The sequence below is a fragment of the Canis lupus genome, chromosome 11 (assembly GCF_048164855.1).
Source record: "Canis lupus baileyi chromosome 11, mCanLup2.hap1, whole genome shotgun sequence".
NCBI lineage: Eukaryota > Metazoa > Chordata > Mammalia > Carnivora > Canidae > Canis > Canis lupus.
The window spans coordinates 29387444-29415233 of NC_132848.1; the positions used below are offsets into that span (position 1 = coordinate 29387444).

Consider the following 27790-nt stretch of genomic DNA (forward strand, 5'->3'; position numbering starts at 1 on the left):
CAAATGTGGCCCAATAGCCTCAAACTTACCCATCTGATAAGTAGAAGGGGCCAGATCAAAGGCTGGCTCATGAACATTCCCACAGGAAGCCCCCAGGACCCAAGGGCAGAGCATGTAACATGATAAGGACAGCTATCATGTCCATGTCAAAGGCTCCCTCACGTAGCCCCGAGGCAACAGACTAGAGAACCCCAGGACAAATGTGGCCCATCTGTGACAACACAGCCTATCCTTGATTTAAAGTCAGATTAGTTGCCAACATTTACAAATCACACAGGCACACAATGTGGATTTCTAGCTTCTTTTGAAAAATGGAAAAGTGTGGCAACACTAGGCCTGCATCCTCACAGGCTACAGTTGACTTTAAGTAAGGAAGAACTTCCCCCTTTGGTTGGGGCATAGACACCCCAGTCCCCACTACCGGAGTCTCTAGACACCAAGACAGCCTGCCAGAGCCACCCTCAGGTTACACCCAGCCTGGTCAGGTATGTGACCAGCCCAACCCCCAAAAGCCTTTGGAGTTGGTGACCAGCAACAGTCAACAGGCATGTTTGGGAGGAGACTGCCAGGGGCTGCGTAGCTGTGGGAGCTGCATCTCCCTGCAGAGGAAGGGTCCTGCCCACTAGCAAGCTCTGAAGAAGGGCCAATGCCCTTGGCAGTGGACAGCCCCACGTGCCCCTCCCCAGGGACCAGAGATGCCCGGCCACGGGGCATGGTGGAGGCAGGAAAGAAGGCCAACCTGGCTGAGGGCAAAGCGTCTCAGGCTCTGGGGCACTGGCAACTGAGGTTGTCTCCATTTATTGTTGGGGAGGAAAATCCTCACAAGTTAATACAGTGCGTACTTTCCCCAGAGGTGAGCTGAGGGAGGGGGCCGTAGAGCACCCCAGAGATAGCTTATAGCAACAGTGCTTTGACTGAGGGCTGCTGGACGCATTCCCTGGGGGAAAGGCAGTTGTCCCCATCGGCTCTTCCTCTCCCATGGCCATCACAGTGGGACGAGTGGCCATCAGTCCTTCGGGGAAACAAGTCGGGAGAGAAGGGACAACAGTCAAGTGTGAGACAGACTGGTGACAACCACACACAGGACCGGGCCCGCTACCCCCCAGCCCTGGGGTGGCAGGGGAAAGTCAAGACTACAATGTGTTAAGGAACCAGGATTAGCACCTCTGTGAAGCACAGCTCCCTTGGCTGATGACCAGGCACTAGAACTGCCACTGGGCCTGTCTCCCAGAGGCCCTCTCCAGGGACTCGGCTCTAGGGTACCCCTGGCCACCCAGCATGGCCCCCAGCCCCAAGTCCTGGGAGGTGAGGTCTCCGAGGGAACAGGGGGAGATAACAGAAGCACCTCCTAGAACTTGGAGGGACAGAGGGAGAAGGGCTTTGTCCATTGGGCCCATTCATGTCTGAAGACACAGTGATAAGCTCAAACCTAATTAGACTTTCATAAATAGAGCTCCTGAGTGAGGAGAAACAGATTGAGGGCCACCTGCGCTGGAAAGGAAGATGGGGGCTCAGAGCCAGGGCTGGGGCAGGAAGATGCCAGTGCAGCCAAGCCCTGCTTGCCAGCTGGCTAAGCCCTGGAGACAGGAGACCCAGGCCAGAGATCCACCATGGGCAGACCATGTGGATGGAAGGACCTTCAGGTCACAACTCTGACAGCTAAGAATCCCATCCGGACACAGTACAGAAGGGAAGAGGGACTGAGGGGCTGCCTGTCACTGCAGGTGCTGGGGTGCACCAGGAAGCTGTGCTCAGCCACTGCCACTCCCCGGACCTAGGACCCTGCTTGCTCCTCAGGTCAGTCCCGGCATCTGGAATCATCAGAACCAGATGAGGGCAGGGCGGAGCCACAGCTGCCTGTGGCACAGAGAAGAGGGAAGAAAACTCGTTGGCCCAGACCAGCCAGAGGGCCCCTGAGGAGGGAGAGGCTGTCACCCAGAGGCCCCGTCCCCTGACGTCGTCATTCCCCAGGACTGATCCTGATGGGAAGCAGGGTGTCCTCCCCGCAGAGCACAGCACAGGGGCCGTGTGCGCCAGGACAGGTGGAAGTCCCACTGGCCACCCCGGCGGTTAGCTCTTGTCCCCCGGGGGCTTGCTCTTGGTATCCCGCTTATGTGCTAGCAGCTTCAGCACCTTCATGGTCTTGAACTTCCCCTTCTTCCTGCCCTCGGGTTCAGCCTCCTTCTGGAACTCTGCAGAAGGGAAAGCGAAGTATGTTGGGACGGGACGGGCTGGGGGCAGCGACGAAGGCCCAGCTCTGCTCCTCCAGCCCATGTGGAGTCCTGGGCACATCACTTCACCTTAGCGAGCCCACCAGATGGGGACCATTCCCCTGTCCCAGTGTTCTGGCAAGGACCCAGAAATAAACAAACGTGAAGGCAATCTGGAACTCTGAAGCCTAGCACAGGTTTATCATGAAAAGGCCCAGCTCTCCCCTAGGCTGGTGCGCTCAGCTCTGAGGGCTACAACACAAACACTGCCAGAGCTAGAAGGATGTCAAAAATCATCTGCCTCACATCCTCAGTTTTATAGACGAGGAAGATGGGGGCCTTTGAAATGGACTAACACCAACTGAGCTCTCTGCAGGTGCTGGCTCCGGGCTAAGCACTTTCTGTGCTCTCCAAGCTGCCCGCAAGGAAGGTGAAGCCTGCAGGGCTGAAATGGCTGAAATCACTGGCTCCAAGTTACCCAGTTAGTAAGTTCCAGAGCTGGGACTGGAACCCAAGCAGCCTGACTAGAGTCCAGACCTAACCACAACGCCACAAAGTGAGTCACTGGTGGAACCAAGATTAAACCCAGGTCTCCTCTCAGGCCAGTGCTCTTTTAACTGTTTCAGGTACCATCTTATCTCTCTACAGGGACTATTATTGTTTGAGCCCACCAACCTCTCTCTCTCTTTTTTTAAGATGTATTTATTTATTTGAGAGAGACTACGCAGGTGCAAGTCCTCGAGTGGGGGGAGGACAGAGGGAGAGAATCCCCAAGTAGACTCCTTGCTGAGCACAGAGCCAGCCAGACACAGGGCTTAATGACCCTGAGATCACAACCAGAGCTGAAACCAAGAGTCAGAGCCCCCTAGGCACCTCTAGCCCATAAGTTTTTCCAAGATCAGCCGCAGATGTCAAGGAGGAACTCCGGGCTTCATGCAGCCACCCTGGGAAAGTGCTCTTTGCCCACTGCAGCCCTCACTGCAGCCCACCCTCTGAGTCCAGGCCACAAGCCTCCTGGCTCTAGGCTGGCCTGCCTCGCCACACATGGCCCTCCCGGCAAGAGAGAGGCTAAGAGTTTGCACACATGATCCCTGTAGCGCCCACTCTGACCCTCTGTTCAACCTGCCCCCTGCCCTCTGGTCTGGATGGACCAGAGCCCTGGAAGGGGCCTCACCTTTCCTCCTGATCATGGCTTCCAACATCTTGTCTTCCTCCTCCTCCCTGAAATGAGAAAGGGAAGCCGAGTGTCCTTCCAGCCTGAGCCCCTCCAAGTTGACGGAGGGTGTGCTGGGATTGCTGGCAGTGAGGGCAGGGCTGGCCTGGCCTGCTCTGGGCCCCTCCTGCAGAGAATAACCCCCCACCCCGAGGGAGAGCCCCTCCCCAGCCCCATCACCTCTGCCGGTCCTCATCCAGGCAGTTAACGATGGCGTTGCGCTGCTCGATAAGGGTCACGAGCTCCTGCATCAGCACCTTCTCTCGGCCCCGGTCCTCCTCTGTCCAATCCTTTTCTGTCCGGGGAGAAAAGTTGGGGAACTGAATGGTGGGAAACCCTCCTGCCTTCCCAGGAAGCCAGGACCTAAGTGCTGAAAAGTTGGGGAACTGAATGGTGGGAAACCCTCCTGCCTTCCCAGGAAGCCAGGACCTAAGTGCTGAGGTGGCTGCGACCACCCCCATGCTGGATCCTGTTAGGACAGGAAAGAGGGGCCTACCCGGTAGGCCATTTGGGGAGAAATGAAGATTGTTAAGGAAGAGACCAAGGGGGATCCCTGGGTGGCTCAGCGGTTTAGCGCCTGCCTTTGGCCCAGGGAGTGATCCTGGAGTCCCGGGATCGAGTCCCACATCGGGCTTCCTGCATGGAGCCTGCTTCTCCTTCTTCCTGTGTCTCTGCTTCTCTCTCTCTCTCTCTCTCTCTCATGAATAAATAAATAAAGTCTTTAAAAAAAAAAAAAAAAAAAAAGGAAGAGACCAAGGCTACTGGGCTGCCTACCAAAAAAACCTTGAGGCTCTGGGAGGGTGAGCACAACACATGCTCTGAGAACAGAGACCAGCTCTTGCCAAAGGGTCTCCTGCTTCTTTTTTTTGTTGTTGTTGTTTTTTTAAAGATTTTATTTATTTATTCATGAGAGACACAGAGAGAGAGCCAGAGACATAGGCAGAGGGAGAAGCAGGCTCCATGCAGGGAGTCCGACGTGGGACTCAATCCTGGGACTCCAGGATCATGCCCTGGGCCAAAGGCAAGCGCTTAACTGCTGAGCCAGCCAGGCGTCCCAGGTCTCCTGCTTCTGATCATTCATTCACTCAATGAATGTTCACTAGGTGGTTTCTGCGAGGAGGCAGGATTCAGGCTGGGCCTACTGAGAGCCTCCAAAGGTGGGCTGAACAGAGTGGGGCAGGGCTGGGGAGGCAACAGGGGACTCCAGGGGTCCTATGCAGTAGAAACAATGCAACCCAAGTGGCATATTGGGATCTTAATATAATGCCATGCAGGAGGGCAGATTAGAGGGGACAGGACCCCTGGGGGTGGTGAGCCCAGCCAGGAGGTCCCTGTGGCATCATATACCTTCTGCCCCACCAGCCTCCTCTCGAGAACTCGAGCTACCCCACAGGACCACCCAGGAGGGCCCACCTGCCCCTTAGTTTCCCTCTCATATAGCCCGCAGGTTCCCAGGGGAAGGATGCCCATACCTAGCCTTCCCTCTACAACATCTGCCACCACAGGCCTCCCTGTCTTGAAATAAACATCCTGAGGCCCCCCCACCCCAGTCATGTTCCAATGTCCTTACACCTCACCTTGCCAATGCTCAGGAGCAGGTGGTTCAGCATAGTTATGGGGACAGCATGGGAGTCACCATCCCAATTCAAATCCCTCTGCTACTTCCCAAATGTGGGGCCTGGGGAGGTCATGTCCCTAAACTACATGTGGGGAAACGGAGGCTCAGGGAAGCTAGGTCCTTGACCAGGGTCACACAGCAAGGGCAGAGCCAGTATTTGAAGCTGGGTAGCCTGACGTCCCCAAGCTACAGCCCTTATAGTATTGTATGGGTCCCTAACCGACCTGGGGCCTTATAAATCAGTCTCACACTGCAAAAGCAACATCCAGGACAGGACGGCAAGCCCAGGACATGCTGTCATCGCACAGAAGCCTGGAGAAGCAACCCAATCAGCCCAGGGCCAGGCTGGCCACGGTGCACAGGACTGCACCCGCTCTAGCCACAGGGGGTCGCTGTGGCTCCCTCTGTGTGGGGCTGGGCCCCAGCCTCCAGGAGATGTGAGAATGACTCATAGATGGCAGCAGAGTGGCTTCTAGACACTTCTGCCTCTGGGTCTTACCCAGCCTCCCAAGTTCCCTAGTCAGTGGAGAGGCAGGGCCACTGTCCCAGCAGCAGGAGGGGCTGTGTGCACAGGGCCAGGCCAAGTCGGAGACAGGGATTAGCAGCCCAGCTCCACCACCAATGGGCAAGACTCAACCTCTGGTTTTCCATTTCCTCATCGGTGAAATGGGAACGAGAAGCCCACTGCCTGGGACATAGGAAGTGGTCAAGAGCCCTGGCTCCTGTGGTCTCAACTACATGTCAGAGCCACAGACCCCAACCCAACCACATATAACCATCAACCATCAGCCCCTCGAGGGGCACAGAGTGTTTCTACATCCACTCTTTCCTGTCCCAGGAACACCTGCAAGGTAGGTACCCTCATCTTGTCTTATACTTGAAGCCACTGACTCAGGGAGGCTAAGAAACCTGCTTAGCCTCCCTCCCCGCCCCATCCCCTGCCTCCAGCATGTTAGTGATGGAACACAGCACAACACAGGACTATGTGACTCCACACCCAATCCCTCCTGCTGCCCCTCTGGCCATTCTGGGCCCATCGTGCCCCCCACCCCCAGAGTCCTTCGGGGCCACAGTGTGCAGGGGATCCTCCCACCTCCCCTCCCACCATGGCTGTCACCACTCATGGCCATGAGCCCAGAGGTGCCTCTGGACAGGCATGTGCTGTCATCTACTCATCTGGGACAGCCCTGGGCCCTGGAGCCTGAAGAATCTCCCCAGCAGGCACCTGTCTATCCACAAGTTCCAGAAGAGGGAGCAGCCAAAATAGGCCCGTCTGCTCCTGTGCTGGGGCTCTCTGAAAGCCTATCATCCCTGATGCCAAATGAGCCCACACTGGCCATGCTGTCCCTTCTCCTGCCATCACTCGAGCCTATTTATCACCTATGACCCAGAGAGCACCTCCTGGCCCTCTCCTCCTCTGGCCCTGTTCCCAGAGGCTACTGTGTATCCCCATCAGGGCTCTGTCTATGCCCCAGCGTGGAGGGTAAGAACTGGGCCCACTTGGCAATGTCACCAGGCCCCTGGGCAGGTGCCAGAGGAGTACGTGTGGCTACACTCACCTGGCTTGTTAAGAAGGCACCGGAGCTCGTACTCTACATCTGCCTGGCGCTGCTCCAGATTCTGCTGCTTGAAACTAGAGGGTGGGGAGAGGCAACTATGAACCCTGCCCCTCATGTGGCTTCCCTGCCCTGTGCTGTCAGTGATGCAGGAAGACAGGGAAGATTCTCCGTTCCAAACACTATGGATTCTGGGAAGGAGGGGGCCGAGGGGGTGAGGACTCACACATAGATGAGCTCAGACTCCCGCCGCACCAGCAGATGTTTCTCATGGATGAGCTTGAACCAGTCCACCAGCATGTCATCCTCACGGCCCTCTGGAAGCCAGATGCCTATTGAGGCCAGGGCTGGCAGCACTCCTGGCCCTCAGCGGAGACACCAAGACTCATCCCCAGGGAGGGAGGCTCCTGCCACCCGTCAGTCCCACCCACCAGGCCCCACAGCAGTTCCCGCACCATTCACTCCGCCGCGAAGCTTCTCTTCCAGCAGGACCCCGCGGTGTTCCAGGGCATCCAGCTGGCGCTCAATAGTGTCCATCTCTCCGTGGATGTCCTCCTCGGGGATGTACTGGTCAGCCTGAACCTGCCCGGCAATGCCCCAGTCACCCGAAGGATAGTCCACCCCTCCCACCTGCCATATCTCTAACCAGCACTGGCCCCATAGACCCAGGGCCTGGGCTCTGTCTCACACCCCAGTGTGGCCATAGGACTGTGAGGAAGGGTCACCGTGGACAGGGCCACAACCCTTCAATGCCCCTGGCTCTGGCACCAAAAGGCACCCTCCCCCCACCCCAGGGAGGCTCAACCTCCCGCCTCTCTGCCGCTGCAGAAACCATATCACAATGTTAAGAGGGTGACTGTAGTGGAGAGATAAACTTGAGAACACTCTGTTTAACTAGAAGTGTATCATGTGAGTGCTTTGATCCTTGAACTATTATTAGTAACAAGTTAAATGCACCACCCTTTGTGCCTGCTTGGGAACAGCTGGTCTGCTTAAAATCTCCCTGGCTGCAAGTTAAACCTTCCAGTTGGGCCACCCAAATGCCCCTCTCCACATCCCCGAAGGCAGCTGCCCAGACAGCCGATCTTCTCAAGAGTCCCACGGGATGCCTGAGTCCCATGGGATGGGATGCCTGAGGCGGCCAAGGGAGGGGGCCCGAGTGGCCGGGAGCTGCCTACCAGTACCTTGCGCTTGATGAGCGGGAAGCCGTGTCCTGGGGCGGGTGGCCTGGCTGGCTTGGATCCCTTGGTGGCCTTCTTTGTGGTCGGGGATGCTGTGGGTGATGCCTTCCGGTTAAAAGGATTCTCCTTGCAGGAAGACTAAAGGCAGGGAGAATGGCAGAGGGTAAGTCGGGGGAAGGGGGCAGTAAGACCCGCCCTGGCAGCCTGACTGAGGCCTGGAGGCCAGGAGGAAGTGGCCCAGGCAGAGAGAGAGGCCCAGTCCCACTGGGGCATTCAACAAACACTTCCATTTGCAAGCACTTCCCACATACGGTTGCTGCACTGGATACCTTTATACTCTTGTTCTCTCTGCCTCTCTGCAAAACAGGTATTGTAATGCTCATTTTATCGCTGAGTACACTCAAGTGCAGGGAGCTTAACTGGCTCAGGTCATGCACTTCCCAAGGGCCCAAGCTAGGACCAGGGCAGCCATCTAGCACCGGGGGCAACAGTCAGGAAGTCAGGACGTGGAGTTGAGGGCCAGATGGCTTCGCTTGTTCACTCAGGTCTCACAACCGTGCCTTTCTAGCAGGGACTCGGGCCCAGAGAGGGAAATGAAACTCCTTGCCCAGCGTCACCCAGCCAGGACATGTGCAAGCAGGGATCCTACCTTCCATCTGGAAGGAGGAAAAGAGTAGCTTCCTACCTCCCAGTCCAGGAGTCCTACCCCTGCTGCACGCCCCTGCATGTACCCACAGCCCTGGGTCTGTCTGACCCTCTGCAGAGACCCCTGCCCCCCTGAGGCCAGCACAGCCAGAAGGCCCAGCACTGGGACAGGGCCTCGCCTGCCACGTAGGCAATGCCAGTGTCTTCAACTGTTCTCCCTAGCGCTTTGGACACAGAGGCATCATGATGGGCCCATGAAAAGCTCTCACTTGAGGCCTGTAGTGCTCCCAGGAACGTTTACCCAACTTTCTCCCCGCAGCCAAGGGAGACTGGAAGGAGCCTGCTCACCCCGCCCACACCAGGCTGTGGAGAGATTCTTTCACGGGGGGAGTCGCCCTGGGATTTCTGAAGCAGGAAAAGTACCAGGGCTTGAGTCCAGGCATGGCAGGGTGACAGCATTTGATTCTCACAGAGCAGCACCCCAGGGGGCCCAGCTGGGTCAAACAGCCCAAGGCCCCCAAGTCTCACAAGAGTTCCCAGCCTTTCGGCACAGGCTCAGCCAAGCCAAACCATCACACACGAAGATGTTTAAATGGAGCTGCCTGAAGGCAGGGGTGGGTTGTGGGGGGAGGGGAGTGTCCAAAATTGACGTCAGGGATGCCTGACTGGCTCAGCAGTTGAGTGTCTGGCCTCAGTTCAGGGTGTAATCCTGGGATCCTGGGATCGAGTCCTGTATCGGGCTCCCTGCATGGAGCCTGCTTCTTCCTCTGCCTGTGTCTCTGCCTGTCTCTGTGTCTCTTGTGAATAAGTAAATAAATCTTAAAAAAAAAAAAAAAAAAACCCCACCTGCCACCACCAGGGAACCCTGAGCCTCCTCAGGGCAGTCTAAGGCCTACAGAAGGGGCAAGGCCTTTGCAAGGTCACACAGCCGGCAGGTAGTAGAGCTGGACAGGAGGCTGCTGCCCAGGCCAGGGCAGATGAAGCGTCTGAAAGGTACACAGGTAGGAGCTGGGCCAATAGCTCAGCCCTCTCCCCAGACTTATCCTCTTCAGGTCCATCAGGCCATGACCACAGCCTCCCCACCTGAGCCATCCTGCCACCCTCCACCTGGAATTGCGTGAACCTTGGGCCCTCAGACAACTGCGGAGTGTGCGCAGAGGCGAACAATCAGAACCTGGTGCCCCAAAAGGACTGTGGCTACAAGAGAGGCGCCCTCAGGAACCAGATGCCCGGAGGAACGTGCTGACCCCTGCCAACCCCCAATTCCCAGCATGGGACTGAGAAACAGTTACACAAATAGTCACAAAGGTCACCTGGAGAACGAGCTCCCTGAGATGGGTGCCCCATGTCTCCTCTGCCGCCAAGAGGAGACAGAGTGCAAGGCGGGCCTGGGAGGAGGCCCCTGGCATAAACACGGCCTCATGAACAAGAAGGTGGAGAGAAGGATGTGGAGATGGATGGTGGCTGGGGGAGTGGGTCCCGGGTGGGCAGGTACATGGGCGAGGCAAGAAGACAGGTGCCCAGACGCATCACTATACGAAGGCGAATAAATGGATGGGAGGATGGACAGATGAACCTGTGCCACCATGGATGGAGTCGTGCACAGGCAGACAGACACAGCCACATCAGTAAAGAAGTCAGAGGCCAGCCCACCTGCACGTCCCTGTCCAGAGACCAGAACCCGCCCTTCCCACTAGACAGGACAGCAGCTCCTAGCAAGCGGGAGGACTCACCTTCACTTGGAGCTGCGGGGACGAGGTTCCAGGGGAAGGCGCGGGGCTCTTGTCTCCAACCAGTAAGAGAGGGGTGGGGGCAGCGCCGCCACAGGGCTTGGGGGGCTGGGGGCCGGGGCTGCCCCTTGAACCCGGGGCGAGGCCGGGGCCGGCCTGAGGTATCTGGTCTGTGCCGGGCTGCACCAGCTCCCCAGACGAGGACAGGGAGGAGTTGGCGGAGAGGCTGGCAGAGGTCCCAGGAGTGCCGGGGGCGTGGACCGTGGGCTCCGAGGAGCTCTTGGGCACCGCCGGGGGTTCCAGAAGCTCCCCGGAGGGGGTCTGGCTGGAGCTCTCGGACGACAGGCTCTCCACACTGAGGGCCGGCGACGGGGTTGCGGAGGGTGGCTCCGAGTGTGACAGGCGTGAGGCATGCAGAGCTGTGCAAATGAACAAGCACGTGAGCACCACGCGAGGAGGCACAGCCTCACCTAACACCCTTCACTCACCACAAGGCAGCGGGTGGCCCTGGAACCCCGCGTGCTTCTACGTCAGCACAAGGCCAGGGCCCAGAGGCCAGCAAAAGCCCGGCAGGACCAAGGCCAGCAGCAGACCAATCTCTGCCCTCATCCCACACGGGTTGGCACATCCCCCGCAGGGCACATCTGTAGTCCGGGGCCCTCTGCCTCTCACTTCCTCCCACAGTGGCCGTTGCCTCCACCTCCCCTCCCATGTCTGCTCTGACCCCAAGCGAGGCCCAGGGGGGAGGCGAGTCCGCCAGGGGAGGGAAAGGGAGGGAAGGGCCGACAGAGTCAAGGCCGGCCTCTCTCCCCGGCAGCCCTCGCAGTGGCCGGCCCTGGGCCGCTTCAGTCCTCGTGTGGGTGCTGGATACTATGCCAGCTGTGTTTTCCAGATGAGGCAGTGTCACCAGCTGTGTTTTCCAGATGAGGCAGCGGATTCCGAGGGAAGGCACTTGCCAGGGAAGGGCTGGGGCTGACACAGCTGCGTGTGACCCGGTACTCAGTGTCCCCCAGCTGCCCACCACCTGGAGCTAGAGGCTCCCAGGGTCCTGGCAGGGGCCGGAGTGGGAAGCCCAGGCCACCTGAGCACCTGCCCCCAGGCATCGCTCATGTGCCCTCAGCCTCCCTATCCGAGGGGCTCCTGCTGAGGTCTTGGAGGGGGCCGTTCCCCAGTCGCGATGAAAGGTGACCACGCCTGAGGCCTGAGAAACCCACGAGATGGTGACAGACAAAAACTACAATGAGGGGATCAGTCAGTTGAGCATCTGACCTTTGATTTCAGCTCAGGTCATGATCTCAGGGGTCATGAGTCAGCTTGAGATTCTCTCTCCTGCTCTCTCCACTCCTCCTCTCACCTCACTTTCTGTCTCTCTCTGTCTCACTCTCTCAAATAGGTAAAATAATCTTAAAAAAGAAAAACAGGGACGTCTGAGTGGCTCAGTGGTTGAGTGTCTGCCTTTGGCTCAGGTCACGATCCCGGGGTCCTGGGAATGAGTCCCATATCGGGCCCCCTGCATGGAGCCTGCTTCTCCTTCTGCCTATGTCTCTGCCTCTCTGTCTCTCATGAATAAATAAATACAAATAAAAAAAACAAAGACAGATAGACAACAGCAACTACAATGAGCCTGGATGAGAGGGTGTGGCGGGCAGAGGAAGGCCCAGCGCCCAGAGACTGGCCTGTCACTGCCATCTTCCAGATGGGGACACTGAACACAGATGCAGTGAAGGAGCTGCTCAAGGTCACACGCAGCCAGGTCAGAGCCCAAGGTGCCCGGCGATGGGAGGGGAGTAACGAGACGGGCAGGACTCAAGCTAACCCTGGCCACATGCTCTCCATGAGCTGGGGGTGCCCCTCCGTGGGGCACACATTTAATCCTCACATCACCTTACCATGAGGTGGGTTACCACGAGTTAGGAGTATAGAGTATGGAGCCTCCGGCCTCCAGCCTCCAGCCTCCTGTCTATCAAATCCTGCCTCTACTGCTTAAGCGCTATGAGGCCTTGGTCAAATCACGTACCCTCTCTGTGCTTGTTTCCTCACATCTGTGAGGTGATGCCCACCCCACCGATATACTCTGCAATTAGATGAGAGGACACGCGTGGCCCCTAGCCTGGCAGGGATCCCACTGCACCACACTCCCTTCCCCAGCCCTGCATCAACCCCAGCACCCGAGCCCAGAATTCTGTCAGGAGAGCTCCCAGAGACGGCACTCACCCAGTGGGGACGCACTGGGAGCTCGGGGGGCAGGACGCTTCTTCGTCTTGGGGCTGCTGGTGGGGGTGATCCCATACCAGGGGTGCAGGGACTTGGGTGTGGATTCCACCGAGGGGACCAGGGCAGGGCCAGTGGCCAGGCTGGGTGCAGCTGGGGGCTCCTCTTCCTCCTCCTCCTCAAAGGGGTTGTAGGGCTTGGGCTCCAGGCCAGCTGGCCCCTGGCTCTGCTGGCCCACCTCCTCCGTGCCTCCATTCTCCACCCGCCTGCTGTCCCGGCTCGGAGGTCCGGGGCTGCTGCTCGGGGGAAGGGGGGCTGGCTTCTTCTTTGGCTCTGCCTGCACCAGTGTGATCCATGGGGGATCTTTCCTGGGGGCTGGCGTCCTGGAGGGAGGTGGGAAGAGGCAGAAACCACTGGGGGCGAGGGGGGCAGCATCGTCCTCCCTCTGGGCAGTTTTAAGTCCATTTCAAAGGGAATGGATGAGAAACTGCACCCATCCTCCCCAGCCCAGCGGGGTCAGCCCGGGCCGAAGGCTGAAATAGACTGTTGTAGTCACACCCCTGGCTGGGCCCCTCAGGGCCAGGGACAGTGAACCTCCACATCACACAGCCTCTATGAGCCCAGCCCGGCAGAAGATGCACAGGGGCTCTGTGTGAGGCCAAGAAAGTCACCCAGCCCCTCTTGAGAGCCCAGTCACCCACCTATGACCAGGGACAACAATCTGCACTTCACGAGGGCATTCTAAGGAACCAGTGAGCAGAGCACCTTCCATACAGCAAATACTCATTGAGTGTTAACTACTACTGCAGCTGGGGCCCACTCTCCCCCTCACAGACCACACAGGGGGAGCACAGCTCCAAAGAAGAGCTAGAAATAGATGTCCTCATGCAGGACACAGAGTCCCAGGGCGGCAGGCCCGAGACGGGTACACAGCTAAGCTTTTCTCGGTCTTTCTAGACTCAGCTGCCAATTCTCACAACAGCTCTGTGAGTGAGGCCTGGGTCTCCCCCGTCACAGAGCAGCAGAGGCATGGAGAAGTCAAGGGGCTCCAGAGTCACTGTCTCTACCAGGACCACCACCCACGGGAGTGGGGACCTCAGGGGAGCCTCGGGAAGGAGATGAGGGCACAGCGCTCACCTTCAGTGTCACCCACCCAAAATAAGCTTTGCGTGTCTTTGGGAGGGTCTGCTGGTGAGTCAACTGCCCACAGGAAGCCTTGCCTCCCAGACCCCAAGAGGACCCTCATTCCCAGCACCAGGGCCTCCAACGTGGGAAAGCCTCCCTGAGCCAGCATACCTTTCTGACAGCTTGGGTGTCCCTCTCGGCTTGGGGACAGGGGGTTCATGCAGCCTTCCTAGATGAGAAAGGAGAGTGAGACCAGCCTTCTTCATGGGCGTCGGCTGGGCAGCAGAGCCAGGTGCTGAGGAGCTAAGGAAGTATGCCCTCCCTTTCTACCTGGCAGATCCAGGACTCCAGGTGGGCATGGCAACCCTACCTACAACCTGGCACCTCCCAGCACTCCGGGAGATAAGCACCAAAGGTGACAGGTGAAGAATGGTCATAGGGGCCAGGCCAGGAAACCTGGAAACTCCATCTGCATTTCAGCCCCAAAGGGGGAACCCAAGTGTCCCTTGGACACTTCCCCAACATGGAAACACTACCTCAACTCAGCCCCAGTGTCACTACTCCTTGAAGCCTCCCCTGACCCCCAAGTGTCCTCCACAAAACCCACAATAACCTCTGCTATCCCTGACTTAACAGATTTCCACATTCTGTGGAAGCCCCTATGTCTGTGCTTGTCTCCATTGCCCCCCCCCAACACTGCCATGAGACTGACAGAGTAGCTCGAAGGCACAAATAGGTCTGAACAGATCTGTCTCCGGGGCCCAGCTCAGGCCTCCATGCGTGTGGAACCAAACAAGGCACAGAACATGAACCCCCGGATACTCACAGTGCACATGCACATGTAAACACCAGACACACCCCAGCCAGTGCCCAGCTGCACTGGGCCCTTGCTCACCATTTACTAGGCCACTGCTGCCACCCTGCTCTGCCAAGTTCTCGTGCTGCAGACTGGACCGGGGCCGGGGCGTGGGAGGTGTCGGGGCTGGGCTCTCAGGGGCCCTCCTTGGGGCAGGTGTGGGGCGGCCGGCCGGGGAGCCACCCAGCTCCTGTGGTTTGTTTGGAAGCCGGGGCTTGGTGGTGATCTGGGGCCGGGCCTCAGGGCTGGCCTGGGACCCCTCTGCCTCAGCCCCTGCGGGTGCAGTACGGCCAGGGCCACCTCCGTCAACATCCTTGACTTCTTCTCCAAGTTGCTGCTGCTTTGGCTGCAGAGGGGGCCCGGGCCTGGTCCCTGACCGCCCACCCGGGCCCAGCCTGGCACAGTGCTCCGCACACACGAAGGTGCCTTCTTCAGGCCCACTTCTGTAAGCTCCAGGGAGCAGGGTGCTAGAGCACTGCCGACACCTGTCAGGGAGAAGGTGGGGTGGGGGCTTCAACTCAGCCCAGCACCCAGCCCAGGACACCGGCTCCCCCTCTCTCCTCCCATTGACCAGCCTGGACCCTGTGCCCTAGACTTCCCAGAGAAGGAAAATAGTAACTGTCAGAAGCACAGAACAGGGCAGCCCCAGTGGCGCAGCGGTTTAGTGCCACCTGCAGCCTGGGGCGTGATCCTGGAGACCCGGGATCGAGTCCCACATCGGGCTCCCTGCGTGGAGCCCGCTTCTCCCTCTGCCTGTGTCTCTGCCTGTGTCTCTCTCTCTCTCTCTGTCTCTGTGTCTCTATGAATAAATAAAATCTTTAAAAAAAAAAGCACAGAACAATAAAATCACATGAAATCAAGCAACATAAATTGTGAAACATGCCTTAAGTTTGTGCTGCAAGAGGAAGCAAAGGTTTGCCCCCACACAGAGGTACCAGCCCAGGTAGGTCATGAGTGGCTCAGGAAATCAACTGAGTAGGTTTCAACCAAGCCAGGCTTTTGGGTTATATTTTTTATGAAACAGAATAAAATACAACATATCGGAATGTATCACACAAGAATATAGTTTTAGGAAACTATAATTCCAGTTGTGCATCTGTTTGTTCGTTTTTTTTTTTTTTTAAGATTTTTTATTTATTTATGAGAGACAGAGAGAAAGAGAGAGGCAGAGACACAGGCAGAGGGAGAAGCAGGCTCGCTGTGGGGAGCCCAATGCAAGACTCTATCCCAGGACCCCAGGATCATGACCTGAGCCAAAGGCAGATGCTCAACCAGTGAGCCACCCAGGTGGCCCAGTTGTACATCTGTTTACATGGGGTTTTATTCAGGCATGTATTCACAACTGGTCGCAGGGTCAAATGTATTTTTTACTGGTGGGGGGGAGGGGGATCATTGGAAAAAGTCTTTAAAATGCTGTTCTCCTGGCCAGATGTGAATGTGTTAGTATAATGTTGCCCCTGCTTGAAACTTTTCCCTCATGACACCTGAGTTCTGCAGTCAGGCCCCTGGGATTCCAGGCCTGGCCACCACACACTCACACTCACACTCACACCCACAGACACAGACACACCCCACACACACAGACACATGCTAACCCACACCCACAGAAACACAGACATACACTAACCCACACCCATAGACACACATACACCCACAGATATACACAGACACACACTCAAATACAGACACACAACTAACCCACATTTGAATGCGTGTTGGGACTTAGTCTCTGGCTTCCCCTATTTTCTTATTGCTTTTTTTGCAACATATAAAATGTTTTCATACATTTTCTAAGTTTTTTGTCTTTTCCTTGGCTCTGATTCCATTTTCTTTAAACTTAGCTTCCACTGGGAGCTACACACTGAAAGTGAGTTGTTATTGTAATTTTTTTTTAAATCCTTCCTTTTTCTCAAGGACTTCTATAGCAGTCCCTTCATAGTCATCAGGTAGTTAGCCTCAGGGAGCTCTGGAGGGGGAGGTCAAACCCCTGAGCTCCGAGGCTTTTCCCCTTACTAAGCTTCAGTTTGCTCATCGGAAAAATGGGGATAAGCAAGATGCTCTGCATGCAGGGCCCCGAGGTGTGCCTGTGATACTGAATCCATAGAAGCTCCCTTCCTTGGAAACGGGGTGCTGGAGGGGCTCACCACCACTCCCTCCCGCCCCCCCCCCCCCGCCCCTCTGGCTACTCACCGGAAGCAGTGCCGGTGGTACAGCTTGCCCTCGGCCAAGTAACGCTGGACCAGGTGCACATGCTGCTGGCAGGCTGCGCACGTGCTGCTGGGGGTCCGCTGGGTGCCCTGTTCCAACAAGCTGCCCGAGGACAGCTCCTCGCCCTGCAGAGAACAAGGTGGGCGGAAGGGCGTGGGGCTGCAGTGGCCAGCCACCCTGTTCTAGAACAGCCCCCTTCCCCACAGATAGCCGCTGCCCTCAAGTGCACACGAGCTTCCCGATGGTAATGTACTTCACCGAAGCCCCAGAGGAGCAGAGGAAGAGAGACTGTAGCCCTTCTGTAGATGAGGAAACTGAAGCCCAGAGCGGCAGGGGGTGGCGGGGAGACTTGCTCAAGGTCACTGAGTCAGAATTGAAACAAAAGTCCTGACTTCCAGTTTCTGGGGCCCTTGCTGCCAGGAAGACGGCTCCTGGCTGTATAACCCCCTCCCCTCGGCTACCCTTGACTCACTCCCATCCCAGCAGGCTGGCCCCGGGGCAGGTGACCATTGTCTTAGCCCACCTCACTGGCCTCCTCTGCCTCCCCTCCTCAAGTTGCAGCAGATTTGAATCCCAGTTTCTCCACTTGCAAACACTGACCCCTAGCAAGCTGCTCACATTTCTGGGCCTTGGGCTCACCTACCAGTGGAATCCTCTACCTCCTGCCTGTCTCAGCCCCCACTTCCCTGGGCACCCACACTGAGCCAGGCTCCCCATCCCTCAGGAGCTCACCTGGCCAGGACATGTGGGGAGCATGTGGGAACAGCCCTCTGCGCACCATGAAGTGCTATCCAGGTGTGAAGGGCTGGTGTCACTCCACTGAGCATCTCAGAGCCTGGGGGGGGCCTGACCTCAGACAAATGACCAAACCTCTCTGAGCTTCCATGTTCTCATCTGTGTATCAGCACAAACTACTGACCTCCCAGGGTTGGTGAGAGAACAAAATGGAATCATGCTAGAAAACAGCTCTGGGTCAACAGGAATCAAGGTGAGTATTTGCTACATTACATGTTAAATCCTGCCAGTGCCAGAATGGCAGAGTCAGTGTTACAGACTTGCTGACTTCCCCCTTCCCAGGCCTGGTATCTCCTGATCCTACCCCAAGCCCTGGAGAAAGAATGGACTGGAATCTGGCCCATTGCCACCTCCACCACCCTAGTCTCAGTGGCTCTACTTCCAAGGCCAATGGATAAAGGACCAAGAATGAACATGGCAACAGTCCCCACTCAGCCCACTCACCCCAGGCATCTGCCTACCTGAGCCCTGTCTCCTGGTTCTGCTGGAGTAGATGCTTCGGATGGAGGGGAGGAGGGTGCCTGGGCCTTTCTAGGTGATGAGACACCAGCTGCCAAGAGACAGGGAAGAGACCCTGAGGAAGGTGGAGACCCTGGAGCCCAAGAGGCCTCCGACCTACAACTGGAGCTGCACAGCTATCACCTTTGGGCAGGTCACCCAACACAGGTGGAACAGGGCAGGCTCCCACTTCACACAGGTCAGGAGACCCCTTCTCTTCCAAGCCAAGTGCCAAGGTCAAGTTGCTTAGCCTCCCTGAGTAGGACAGTGATTCCAACCACACAGGGGCAGTGTAAACGCTAAGGCCACACAACAATCACCGAATTAGCAGTGCCCAGCATGAGACGGGACCAGGATCTTCCTTCCCACCAGGGTAAGGGGATGGGAGGGAAGGAAAAGAGAGGAATCATGTGGTGCCAGCTGGAAGACTCAGGAAAATGGGCTGGTGTGGCTGTACTCCCTCAGAGAAGAACCTACCCACCCCAGCCCACCAGCCCCCTCTGAGACTCCACTCTTTTATTACTTCAGCAAATATTCACTGACCACCTACTCGGTACCCAGTGATTAAAATGAGAAAATTAAGGAATGCCTGGGTGGCTCAGTGGTTGAGCATCCGCCTTCAGCTCAGGGCCTGATCTCAGGGTCCCAAAATGGAATCCTGCATGGGCTCCCCGCAGGGAGTCTGCTTCTCCCTCTGCCTGTGTCTCTGCCTCTCATGAATAAAATAAATAAATAAAAATTTAAAAAAAATAAAAATAAAAAAAATAAAATTCAGAAAACCACATGCCCAAAAACATCAATTTTACTGTTTGGTAATTTTAAGAATAAAATCCAATTTCCTTATTGTTGTCTAAAATATCACTTATCAAACTAGATCACAATCCATTAACAGACCCTGAAATAAATTTAGTGGTTACAACCAACACACTTAAAAAGTGAAAGAGAAAATATCTTCATGCATCACATGTTGTTGTGTTGATCTTTTTTTTTAAGATTTTATTTATTTATTCATGAGAGATACAGAGAGAGAGGCAGAGACATAGGCAGAGGGAGAAACAGGTGGGGAGCCCAATGCAGGACTCGATCCCCAGGACCCAGGATCACAACCTGGCCAAAGGCAGACACTCAACCACTGAGCCACCCAGGTGTCCCCAGGTTTTGTTTGGTTTGGTTTGGTTTTTTTTAAGTAAGCACTACACCCAACATGGGGCTTGAACTCAGGACACCAAGAGCTTCATGCTCTACCTACTGAGCCAGCTGGGCACCTCTGCATGTATCACATGTTGTAAGGGGAAGAATCGTTTCCTGAAACTTGTTTCAGTTAACACATGTGTGCATGAACTGGGACTGTAATGGGAATGTGCACGATGAGTCATAGGCAGAAATTTTGGAAGCCTGCAGCCTAATCGAATACCACTCTCAACATCCCTCTGTCCTCATTCCCTCCTTCCTGCTCAGTCTCCTGAAGCACACAGGACCCCCCTGCTGCCCCTGGCCTGGAACATTCCTTCCCAGATCTTCTAACAGTCTCCTTCTCGTCCTTGTTCAAGGTTTTGCTCAAATGTCACCTCCTCAGAAAGGTCCTCCGTCACTACTCATCTAGCATAGCCACTTCATCCTCCCATGGCTTTTGATCCCATTATCTTGTTTTGCCCCCTTCATTGGACTCCCTTGAAATTATACTACCTCTTCATTTGTGCATTCTCTCTTTCCCTCCCATTCTCAGCTCTCTCCCCAGCACCTAGCACAGTTCCTGGCACACAGTAAGGGCTCAATAAATATTTGTTAAATCAATGAGTAAGCACCAGGTGCTGCGGCTACATCTAGACGCAGATGGTCTGCAGGGGAAGAGGGAGGAGTAATCCAAATATTATGACCAGAGTCTTATGTGTTCACCAGAGGGCAGGGGGTCACAAGAGCACCTGGGGTAAATCAGGGCAGGCTGCTCAGAGGAGGCAAAATGTGCAGATTAGGGGATGGGTCGGAAAGAATGTTGGAGGTGGAACAGAAAATGGAATTTGGGGCTGGAGGGTCACCAGAAGGCAAGGCTGAGCACAAAAGGAATGTCATGTATTCGAAACACAAAAAAAATCAGACTACTACTGGGGCAATGAGCGGCTCAAGCTAAGTGGGGAGAGACCCTCAAGGACCCCCCTAAGAAGCTGGACTGGGGCTCCTGGGTGGCTCGGTCGGTTGAGTGTCCTACTCCTCATTTCAGCTCAGGTATCGATCTCAGGGTCATGAGTTCAGGCCCCACATTGGGCTCCACGCTGGGCATGGAGCCTGCTTTAAAAAGAAAAAGCAGCTGGACTTTATCCAGAGGACACTCACCCCTGTCACCTGTGGTTGTCGATTTCACACAGCCGCTGGGCTTCCTTCACTCATGCTCTGGTTCCAGAGCACAGTGTGGCTCCTGGAGGGCCAGGGCCAGCTGACGTGCCCAGGGTCACTGGCACGTAGAACACTCAGCACAGTGCTGTGTCTTAGCCAGGGCTAGGTTCCAGAGCCACCCAGGCCAGTGAAAGTCAAAATCACCCTTGCAATCCTTCTACTCGCCCAGAAAGTACAGTACAGGACCATCTGGGGAGTCTAACAGCCAGCTCTGCCTCCAGAGTGGGAACACATTGCTGTCATTTCCTTTGGTTGAGCAGCAGGTAGGATAAAAACATTCACATTCAGAGGCCAAGTTGTATGAAAAGCACAAACTGTATCTTTACTAGTAAGAACCCCCACAAGCCCAGGGGATGCCCCCTCCCAGGCACAGCGAAGGGAGCTGGGCCCACCAGGTCTGCCCTCACCCCGGGGTGCACAGTAAGGACCCAGAAACAGAGCAGGCACTGCCAACAGAATAGAGAGCCCTTCCCCACCCCTCCCACCTCACAGGTCCCAGAAGGGTGGCCCCCCAGAAAAGAGCCTAAAAGAAAGAGATTAGCGTTTGGAGACCTAGGTAAGCAAGCTAAACTCTAACCAATGAAATAAAGAAGTCATAATCATATTAACTTTGAGTCCTAAATAGGGCCAGACACAGGTTCACATTTCCTCACTTCTCACATCAACCCTAAGAGATGGGCACTATTCTTATTTGCATTGCAAAGGAAAAACTGAGGCAGACAGGTGACAATGGTGGCCCATTGTCATTCAGATATTCTTTTTTTTTAAGGGTTTATTTATTCATGAGACACACACAGAGAGGCAGAGATACAGGCAGAGGGAGAAGCAGGCTCCCTGTGGGGACCCAGATGTGGGACTCGATCCCAGGACCCCAGGATCACGCCCTGAGCCAAAGCTCAACCACTGAGGCACCCAGGCACCTGCCATCCAGATATCCAATGGCAAAGAGAAAGTTCTAAACTTTCTCTTAATTTCCACCCTACTGCCTCTCACCAAAGACTCAGTGATCGGGAAATACTTTCATTTTGATACCTACTAAAACAACCATAATGTTATTTGTTCAATTATAATATTGAGCTCTATCACTGGGGGGGAGGTGCAGATTATTTTAATTTTTATGCTCTTTGTAGACATCCATTTCTGTTAGGAAGGACACTGGGTTTGAGGAGAATAACTACCATGATTTCAAGTGCTTTGATGAAACTTCAGATGCAAGGCCTTCTGGCCGTCTGCGATTTCATATTGTTGGAGCCTTCACTGTATCCAGTGAAGCTGGGGGTTGCAGCTTTCTATAAGTTTGCTGTGGCTGAACCAAGAAAGAAGGCATATGCAGATTTCTACAGAAATTATGATTCCATGAAAGATTTTGAGGAGATGAAGAAGGCTATCTTTCAGAGTGCAAAGTGAATTTGGAATATAAAGACTGAAGAACTCCCATTGTAAGTCTAGTGGTGAGGAACTCCTGATCTTTAGCTTTTATCTAGAAATGTCTTAATTTCTTTGTCATTTTTGAAGAATTTCTTTGGGTTGTGTTCCATTGAAGTTTATCACTGACTGTCCTGTGTTCCTGAGCTATGGAATATGAACACTGGGTTACGGAATAGGTTCTCTTGCTAATAAACAACTAAAAAATAAAAATAATTTTTATGCTCTTTGCTTTGTTCTAAATTTTTTTTTTTTTTTTTTTTTTTTAAGGATTTTATGTATTTATTCATGAGAGACATGGAGAGAGAGAAACAGAGACACAGGCAAAGGGAGAAGCAGGCTCCATGCAGGGAGCCTGATCTGGGACTCGATCCTAGTACTCCAAGATCATGCACTGAGCCGAAGGCAGACGCTCAACCTCTGAGCCACCCAGGCATCCCTGTTCTAAATTTTTTACCCCTGACTTCCTAGAACACTTTTTCTTAAAGAGACAAGTTGAGATTGTCCACAGGGAGAGCCAAGGCAAGAGGCGGGACCAAAATGGGACGGGAACAGGGACCAGGGACAGGGATGGGGGGGAGGGGTGCCAGGGTCCCAGCACAGGTGTCAGAACACCTGAATTCTTATCCAGCCATCCAGCTCTCCTGTTGTGTGATCTTGACCTCTTTGGTTCCCCCTCTGGGCCCATTTCTTCTCTGCAGGAGGGGAGGCCCAGCTGTCCCCAAGAGAGGTTTCTGCAGGATGCCCCAGGCAGGAGGCTCGGGAGCCACCTGGTGACCTGACTCAGTGTCAGGAAAGCACCCTCAACCCCCACCCCAGGTCCCCAGCCTCTCGTTCTCAGACCCTGAAGGTCATTCCTGGGGAGGAGCTGAGCCAGAGCTGCACAGAGGCACAGGGCCACTTGCTCGCTCTGGAGGGAAAGCCCCAGGGAAGTGTCTGCAAACAGGAAGTGAGGGAGGGGGGTGAACTCACAGCCAGCCAATGAACTCGCCCTGCTTTGTCTCTCTACCTTTATTTTGTTCGGTGATTGGTCTAGGGTTTGTCGCCCTGAGACTGTGGGCCCAGCACAGTGCTGTCTTACTCAACACCTCTTTCAGCCATGGAAGGAATGGTCCCTCGAATAAATGATGCCCTGCTTCCCCCGGGATGGGGAGTTCAGAAAACAGGCCCCGCCCCACCCCCAGGGCCAGCCTCCTGAAGGGCTGGCCCCCTCTCACCTTGGCCAGGGCTGGCGAAGTGGTTGTAATACTGCGACACGTAGGTCATGATGCTGAGGCAGTCGGGGACACTCATGGAGACCATGTCATTGGGGTCCAGGAGAGCAGGGATCCCCAGCTCCTTCTCGGCCACTTCAAAGGCCTGGGGTGAGGGTAGGTGCAGGGGGTAGGGTGAGGGGGGCAGGGGGGCCAGAGTGGGGGATGGTGGGGGGGTAGAGGCAGGAGTAGGGAATGGGTGGGGGTGGGTGCAGGGGTGGGGAAGGTGTAGGGGTGGGTGCAAAAGCAGTCACAACAAGAAGAGGAGGAGGAGGCAGGGTTAGTGGGTGCCCCTCAGCCTAGACCCAGCTTCCCTCAGTGGGATGAAGGGCCCAGGACGATGGGCTCCACTCAGCTCCGGGCCCACCTGATGAGCAGGAGAAGGGCGAGGCTGGTGCTCCAGGCAAAAGCGGGCCAGAAGGAAGAAGGGGGTAGGGAGAGGCGCAGCCCAGGCCCCCCACTGCAAAGCAGCTTCTCAGTCTAGGAGCCCCTCGCCTCAGCTCCTGCCCTGCAGAACCCCTGCCCGCCCCGTATCCCCTCCACACGCTCACAGCCTCTAAGGCCTCCATCTGTTTAGGGACTCACCAAACGATTATTCTCGAAGACATTGTCCTTGGAAAGCGAATCAAAATCTCTGCAAGAGGTAAAGGGGAGGAGGAGCATTGAGGAGGTGACTGGGGCAGGGGTGTGGAATCCGGAAGGATTGGAGGTGACCTCATCCCAGCCAGCATGGGCCTCCGCAGGGTTGGGGGAGAGGGTCTGTGGAGGGTCAAGGAAGAAACTGAGGCAACAAGCACGTGCTAACAGAGCCGGGTCAGCCAGGTGGGGCAGAGGATGAGCTCATGGTCCCCTGAGGCATCCAAGCAGAGGCTGGAAATCACTCTGAAGGGGTGGGGCTCATGCCCAAGCTTTCAAGTTTAAGATCTCTTCTCTCCTTGTGCCAGAAAGCCCTGCCTGAGTCAGTGGCAACGAAAAAACAAGACCAGGACTCATGTTTGTAATGACGGGGACAGCCATGGATTGCTGGCGTCACACGGGGAGCTTACTTTCATAGCAACTCTCCTGGCAGGTACTGACCCCGTTTTACGGATGAGGACACTGAGACCCAGACAGGGAAAGCCACCCGGCCCTGAGAGGCCACATTTCCAGATCTTCCACTGGATGTCACAAACCCAGAGGAGCCATACCTACTTGCTGAATCCCCAACCCAGCCCAGAGACGAATGTTTTTTAATGGGGCCAGGAAGAGAACAGGTTTGAATCAGACTGGAAATCGTACGTGCTCCAGAGCTACTGACACTAAATGTCTCTCTCACCCCCCGGCCCGGGGCCGCCCCTGGGCCACCCCTGGGGACACCCTCTCTTGGGGAAGCGGCACAGGGCCTCCCAGTTTGTAAGCTGGGACAGGTGAGAGGCAGCAGGGCCTGTCCTGGGGACCCTGGTGGGAGACAGCTGGCTGGCTGGCTGGCTCTATCCATCCTCTTCCTCCCCATCAGTGCTCCAGGCTGCTCGAGTGGCTGAAACTCAGCCTTCTGGCTCGGCAGCCTCCTGGGTACACCGGCCCCGAGCCTTGCCCTTCTATGGCTGAAAACTGCAGCCCTGCCTCGCCCACATGGTGGGCCCAGAGGCCGGAGCAGACGGCACCACCTCCCAAGTCAGGGTCCCGGGCTCTGCTCTTCCAGGCCTGGCTGTGTGACCTTGGGCAGGTCGGCCGTCTTCCTGACTGACCTTCATCTATAAGTTGGGGGAACCTCCAGTACCCCCTCCCAGGTTGGTGGGGAGGGTTGGTTGAGTCTGGGCTTGGTGAGGGGCACGCCCCCCTTCTCCTGCCCCAAACTTCTCCAGGCAGAGTCCAGGTACGATGACCAGTGGGAGAGGCAGGAAAGGGTAGCCTGAGAACCCCAGAGGGAGGTGCCCCAAGGCTGGATGGACTAGGTCAGGGGAGCTGACTAAGTATGAGCCTCAGCCATTTGCCACCTCTGGCCAGGCTGCTTCCTTTTCTCCCGCCCTTCCCCCCAAAGCTGAGTCCCTAAGCCCTTCTGCTTTGCCACTGCCTAAGAGTGTGACCAAAAGCAAGTTATCTAATATCTCTAAAGCTTGGCCTCCTGATCTGTGACACTGTGAACAGGTGAGGGGTCACCAGCCCAGCCCCAACAAAGGCTTGTTCGGAGACCAAATGAGACCAAAGCAATTTGTCTTGGCAGCTAATTTCAGTCTCCCCAGCAGTGTTTCTAGAAGGCTGGGGTCACTTTTTGTTCACCCTGTGCTCCCAACACCCTCTGTAGTGCCTGATATTTAGTAAGTGCTCAAGAAATGTTTATTGAATGAATAAACAAACAGTGTGAAGACTGTAAAGGCCCCAGAGATACTAGTTTCTCCTCCAGCTTCTTCCCCACCCCCATCTCTGTCCCAATTCAACATCTGGGCTTTGGTAACACAGATATTTTCTGAGAGTTTTCAAAAGCCCGGGAAGTTCTATTTGGCTCCAAGGGAGATGAAGTACACAAAAATGAAACCCACATGGTCTCTGTCCTCAAGGGAGCTTAAAGATGTCTGGATTGGTGAGGGGAGGCAAACAATGAACCAGGCCCCCCAGCATGGCAAATCCCACACCCTAGCAGAGGAAGGGCCACAGCTCCAAGAGCTTGAACGTCTTCTGATGATTCTTGCTCTCAGCCCCTACCCTACCCTTACTCTCATGAAGATCCTCCCTATGCCTCCTGTGGCAGCTGGGCCTCAGTTTTTCTTCTGTATAATGGGCCAGTAGCCAAGGCACTGGCCTGCTCCACAAATGAATGTCTATACATGATCCTGGATCTCTTCTCAGGAGGGGAGCTGCCCTCCCCTGCTTAAAACCCACGAAGCTCCACGTGGCTCCATCCACCCTCCTTAGCCAGCAAGGAGCCCTGGTGCTCCGGGCCAGCTGCATCTCCTGATCCTCCCTGCCATGTGCTAAGGGCCCCAGCAGCACTCCCCTCTCAGGGCCTCTGCTCTGGTGGCCCCCTCCATCCGCCAGAACGCCCTTCCCTCAGCAGGCACCTGGCTCCTGCTATCTCCATTACCACGCAGGGCCCAGCACAGAGTAGTAACTATAAATACTGTTGAAAGAACGACGAGTAACACACACTCATCACACCCCATAGTGTAATATAATAACTAATGTTAATTAAATGCTCGTTACCTCCTGTAATCCTCACAACAATTCTGTAACAGAGACCCTATCATCAACCCCACCGTTGACACCCAGGCTGTCACATGCCCCACAGGAGGCAGAAGCAGCCCACCTCAACTCCTTAGCTTCTGCAGCCACTTCCCCCCAAATCCTCCCCTCCACATCCCAACACAGGGCCCGACCTGGCACCCAGACATTGTACCACAGGTACAGAGTAAACCAAATGCATCTGTACCAGCGGATCCTTGAGGCCATCCTCTCCTCCCTTCTCGCCTCCACCAGGGCCCTCCCAGGGAGCACAGGTCTGCAGCAGGACACCCCAAGTCTGCAGACCCTGCCAGGCCCGGGGAGCCCTGTCGGGGGCACTGTTGGCAAGAGAGGCCCTGAAGAGGTCTCTGGGTCTCAAGTTGCAGATGAGACAGGAAGCGCCAGGAACCCTGTGCCTCAGCTTCATGTTCACTCAGCGTTTGATGAATGAGTGAATACATGGAGAGGTTCCAGGGCCCAACACACAGAGAGCTGAGATAGAAGCCCCAAGTCAACGGCTCTGGGGGTCTGAATAAGTTTTTCCATGAGAACCTCACTGGGCAGCTGGGGGGGGGGGGCAAGAAGGAGCCATCTCACACCCCGGGCAGCCCAGGCGGTGGCTGGTGTCAGGCAGACCTCAGGAGTCTTCACCCAGCCTCCCTGCCCCGGTGAGGACGGCAGGCCTGTGGGCACACACTGGGAGGCAGATCTGCGTCCTACCTGGGGTGGGAGACGGGGTGTGTATATCATCCAACCACTACTGACCGAGGGTCTCCTCCCTGGAGCCAAGATGGCACGGGGGAAGGAGACAAGGGAGCAGGGCCCCTCACGGGCCGACGGGCCTCACTGCGGCGCGGGGAGCGGCGCGGGGAGCGGCGCAGGGTCCCCAAGGAGGGCCAGGTGTCCCTTTGGCGGAAATCAGTGCCCTGTGGGCGCGGCCGGGGCGGGGGCGGGGGCCCCTGGGGCGGGGGCCAGCGGGGAGGCGCAGGCTGCGGGGCCGCGGGGCCGCGGGGCCCCGGGGCGGGGGCGGGGCCTCGTGGGGGAGGGGCCCCGGGGACGAGCGCTCGGGACCCGCGAGCCGTTGGGGGCCCAGCGCCCGGGTCTGCGTCGCGGGCCCCGGGGGGCGGCGCCTGCCACCGCCCGGCTCCGCGTCACTGAGGGGGGCGGGGGTCCCCGGCTCGGGCCCGCGCCCCCGCGCCCCGCGCCCCCGCCCGCCGCATCCCGGGCACTCACAGCAGGTCGGGCCGGTGCCGGTGCAGGATGGCGCAGAAGGCCAGGCCGTCCCGGAAGGAGCTGCTCAGGTCGCGGACGTCCACGCCGCGGTAGCCCTCGCACTGGCGGCGGCACCAGGCCAGCAGCGCGCCCCGCGGCCCCGCCATGAGCCGCGCGGGGCTCGGGCCCGCCTCCGGGCGCCGCCGGCACCAGGCTTCAGCCCCCGGCCCGGCTCCGGCCGGCTTCCGGCGGCGGCTCCCGCGGCGGCTCCAGCGCCGACTGCCGCGCCGCTCCGAGCTGCGGGCGCCGACCCGCGGGCGGCGGGCGCAGGGCGGGGAGGAGGCGGGGCCGCGGCCGCGGGGTCCGCGCTCGGGCTGGGCTCGGGCTGGGCTCGGGGTCCCGGCTGCGCTCGCTGCCGCCCGCCCCGCCCTGCCCGGACCTGCCCGAGCAGCCGCCGCCCGCGTG

At 56.6% G+C, this 27790-nt stretch overlaps 1 protein-coding gene across 5 annotated transcripts; it reads right to left on the reverse strand.

Annotated features, from left to right (window-relative positions):
- Positions 1 to 287: 287 nt before the first annotated feature.
- Positions 288 to 27507, reverse strand: MICALL1 (MICAL like 1). Of its 5 annotated transcripts, XM_072844010.1 has the most exons (17): positions 27347 to 27507; positions 23501 to 23549; positions 22880 to 23021; positions 17810 to 17898; positions 16536 to 16678; positions 14385 to 14830; positions 13661 to 13718; positions 12368 to 12747; positions 10157 to 10572; positions 7782 to 7916; positions 7053 to 7179; positions 6824 to 6914; positions 6601 to 6674; positions 3604 to 3718; positions 3385 to 3431; positions 2134 to 2192; positions 288 to 1012 (listed from the first exon to the last, which is right to left on the reverse strand). In XM_072844010.1, exons 1-17 carry the CDS (start codon positions 27490 to 27492, stop codon positions 1007 to 1009), a joined length of 2523 nt encoding a protein of 840 aa, XP_072700111.1. In that variant the 5' UTR covers positions 27493 to 27507; the 3' UTR covers positions 288 to 1006. The 5 variants fall into 5 exon arrangements, 3 of the variants coding, with proteins under 3 accessions (XP_072700111.1, XP_072700110.1, XP_072700112.1); XR_012039250.1 differs by lacking the exon at positions 6601 to 6674; XM_072844009.1 differs by having other exon boundaries at positions 288 to 2192.
- Between the last annotated feature and the right edge of the window lie 283 nt (positions 27508 to 27790).

Excerpts from the sequence above, each read along its gene's own strand:
- MICALL1 (XM_072844009.1), bottom strand. The coding sequence starts at position 27,492 with ATGGCGGGGCCGCGGGGCGCGCTGCTGGCCTGGTGCCGCCGCCAGTGC. Across the intron at positions 23,022-23,500 it reads TCTTCGAGAATAATCGTTTG|GCCTTTGAAGTGGCCGAGAA; the intron begins GTGAGTCCCTAA and ends CCCTCACCCCAG. Across the intron at positions 7,917-10,156 it reads CCCCGCAGCTCCAAGTGAAG|TCTTCCTGCAAGGAGAATCC; the intron begins GTGAGTCCTCCC and ends CCCTGCCTTTAG.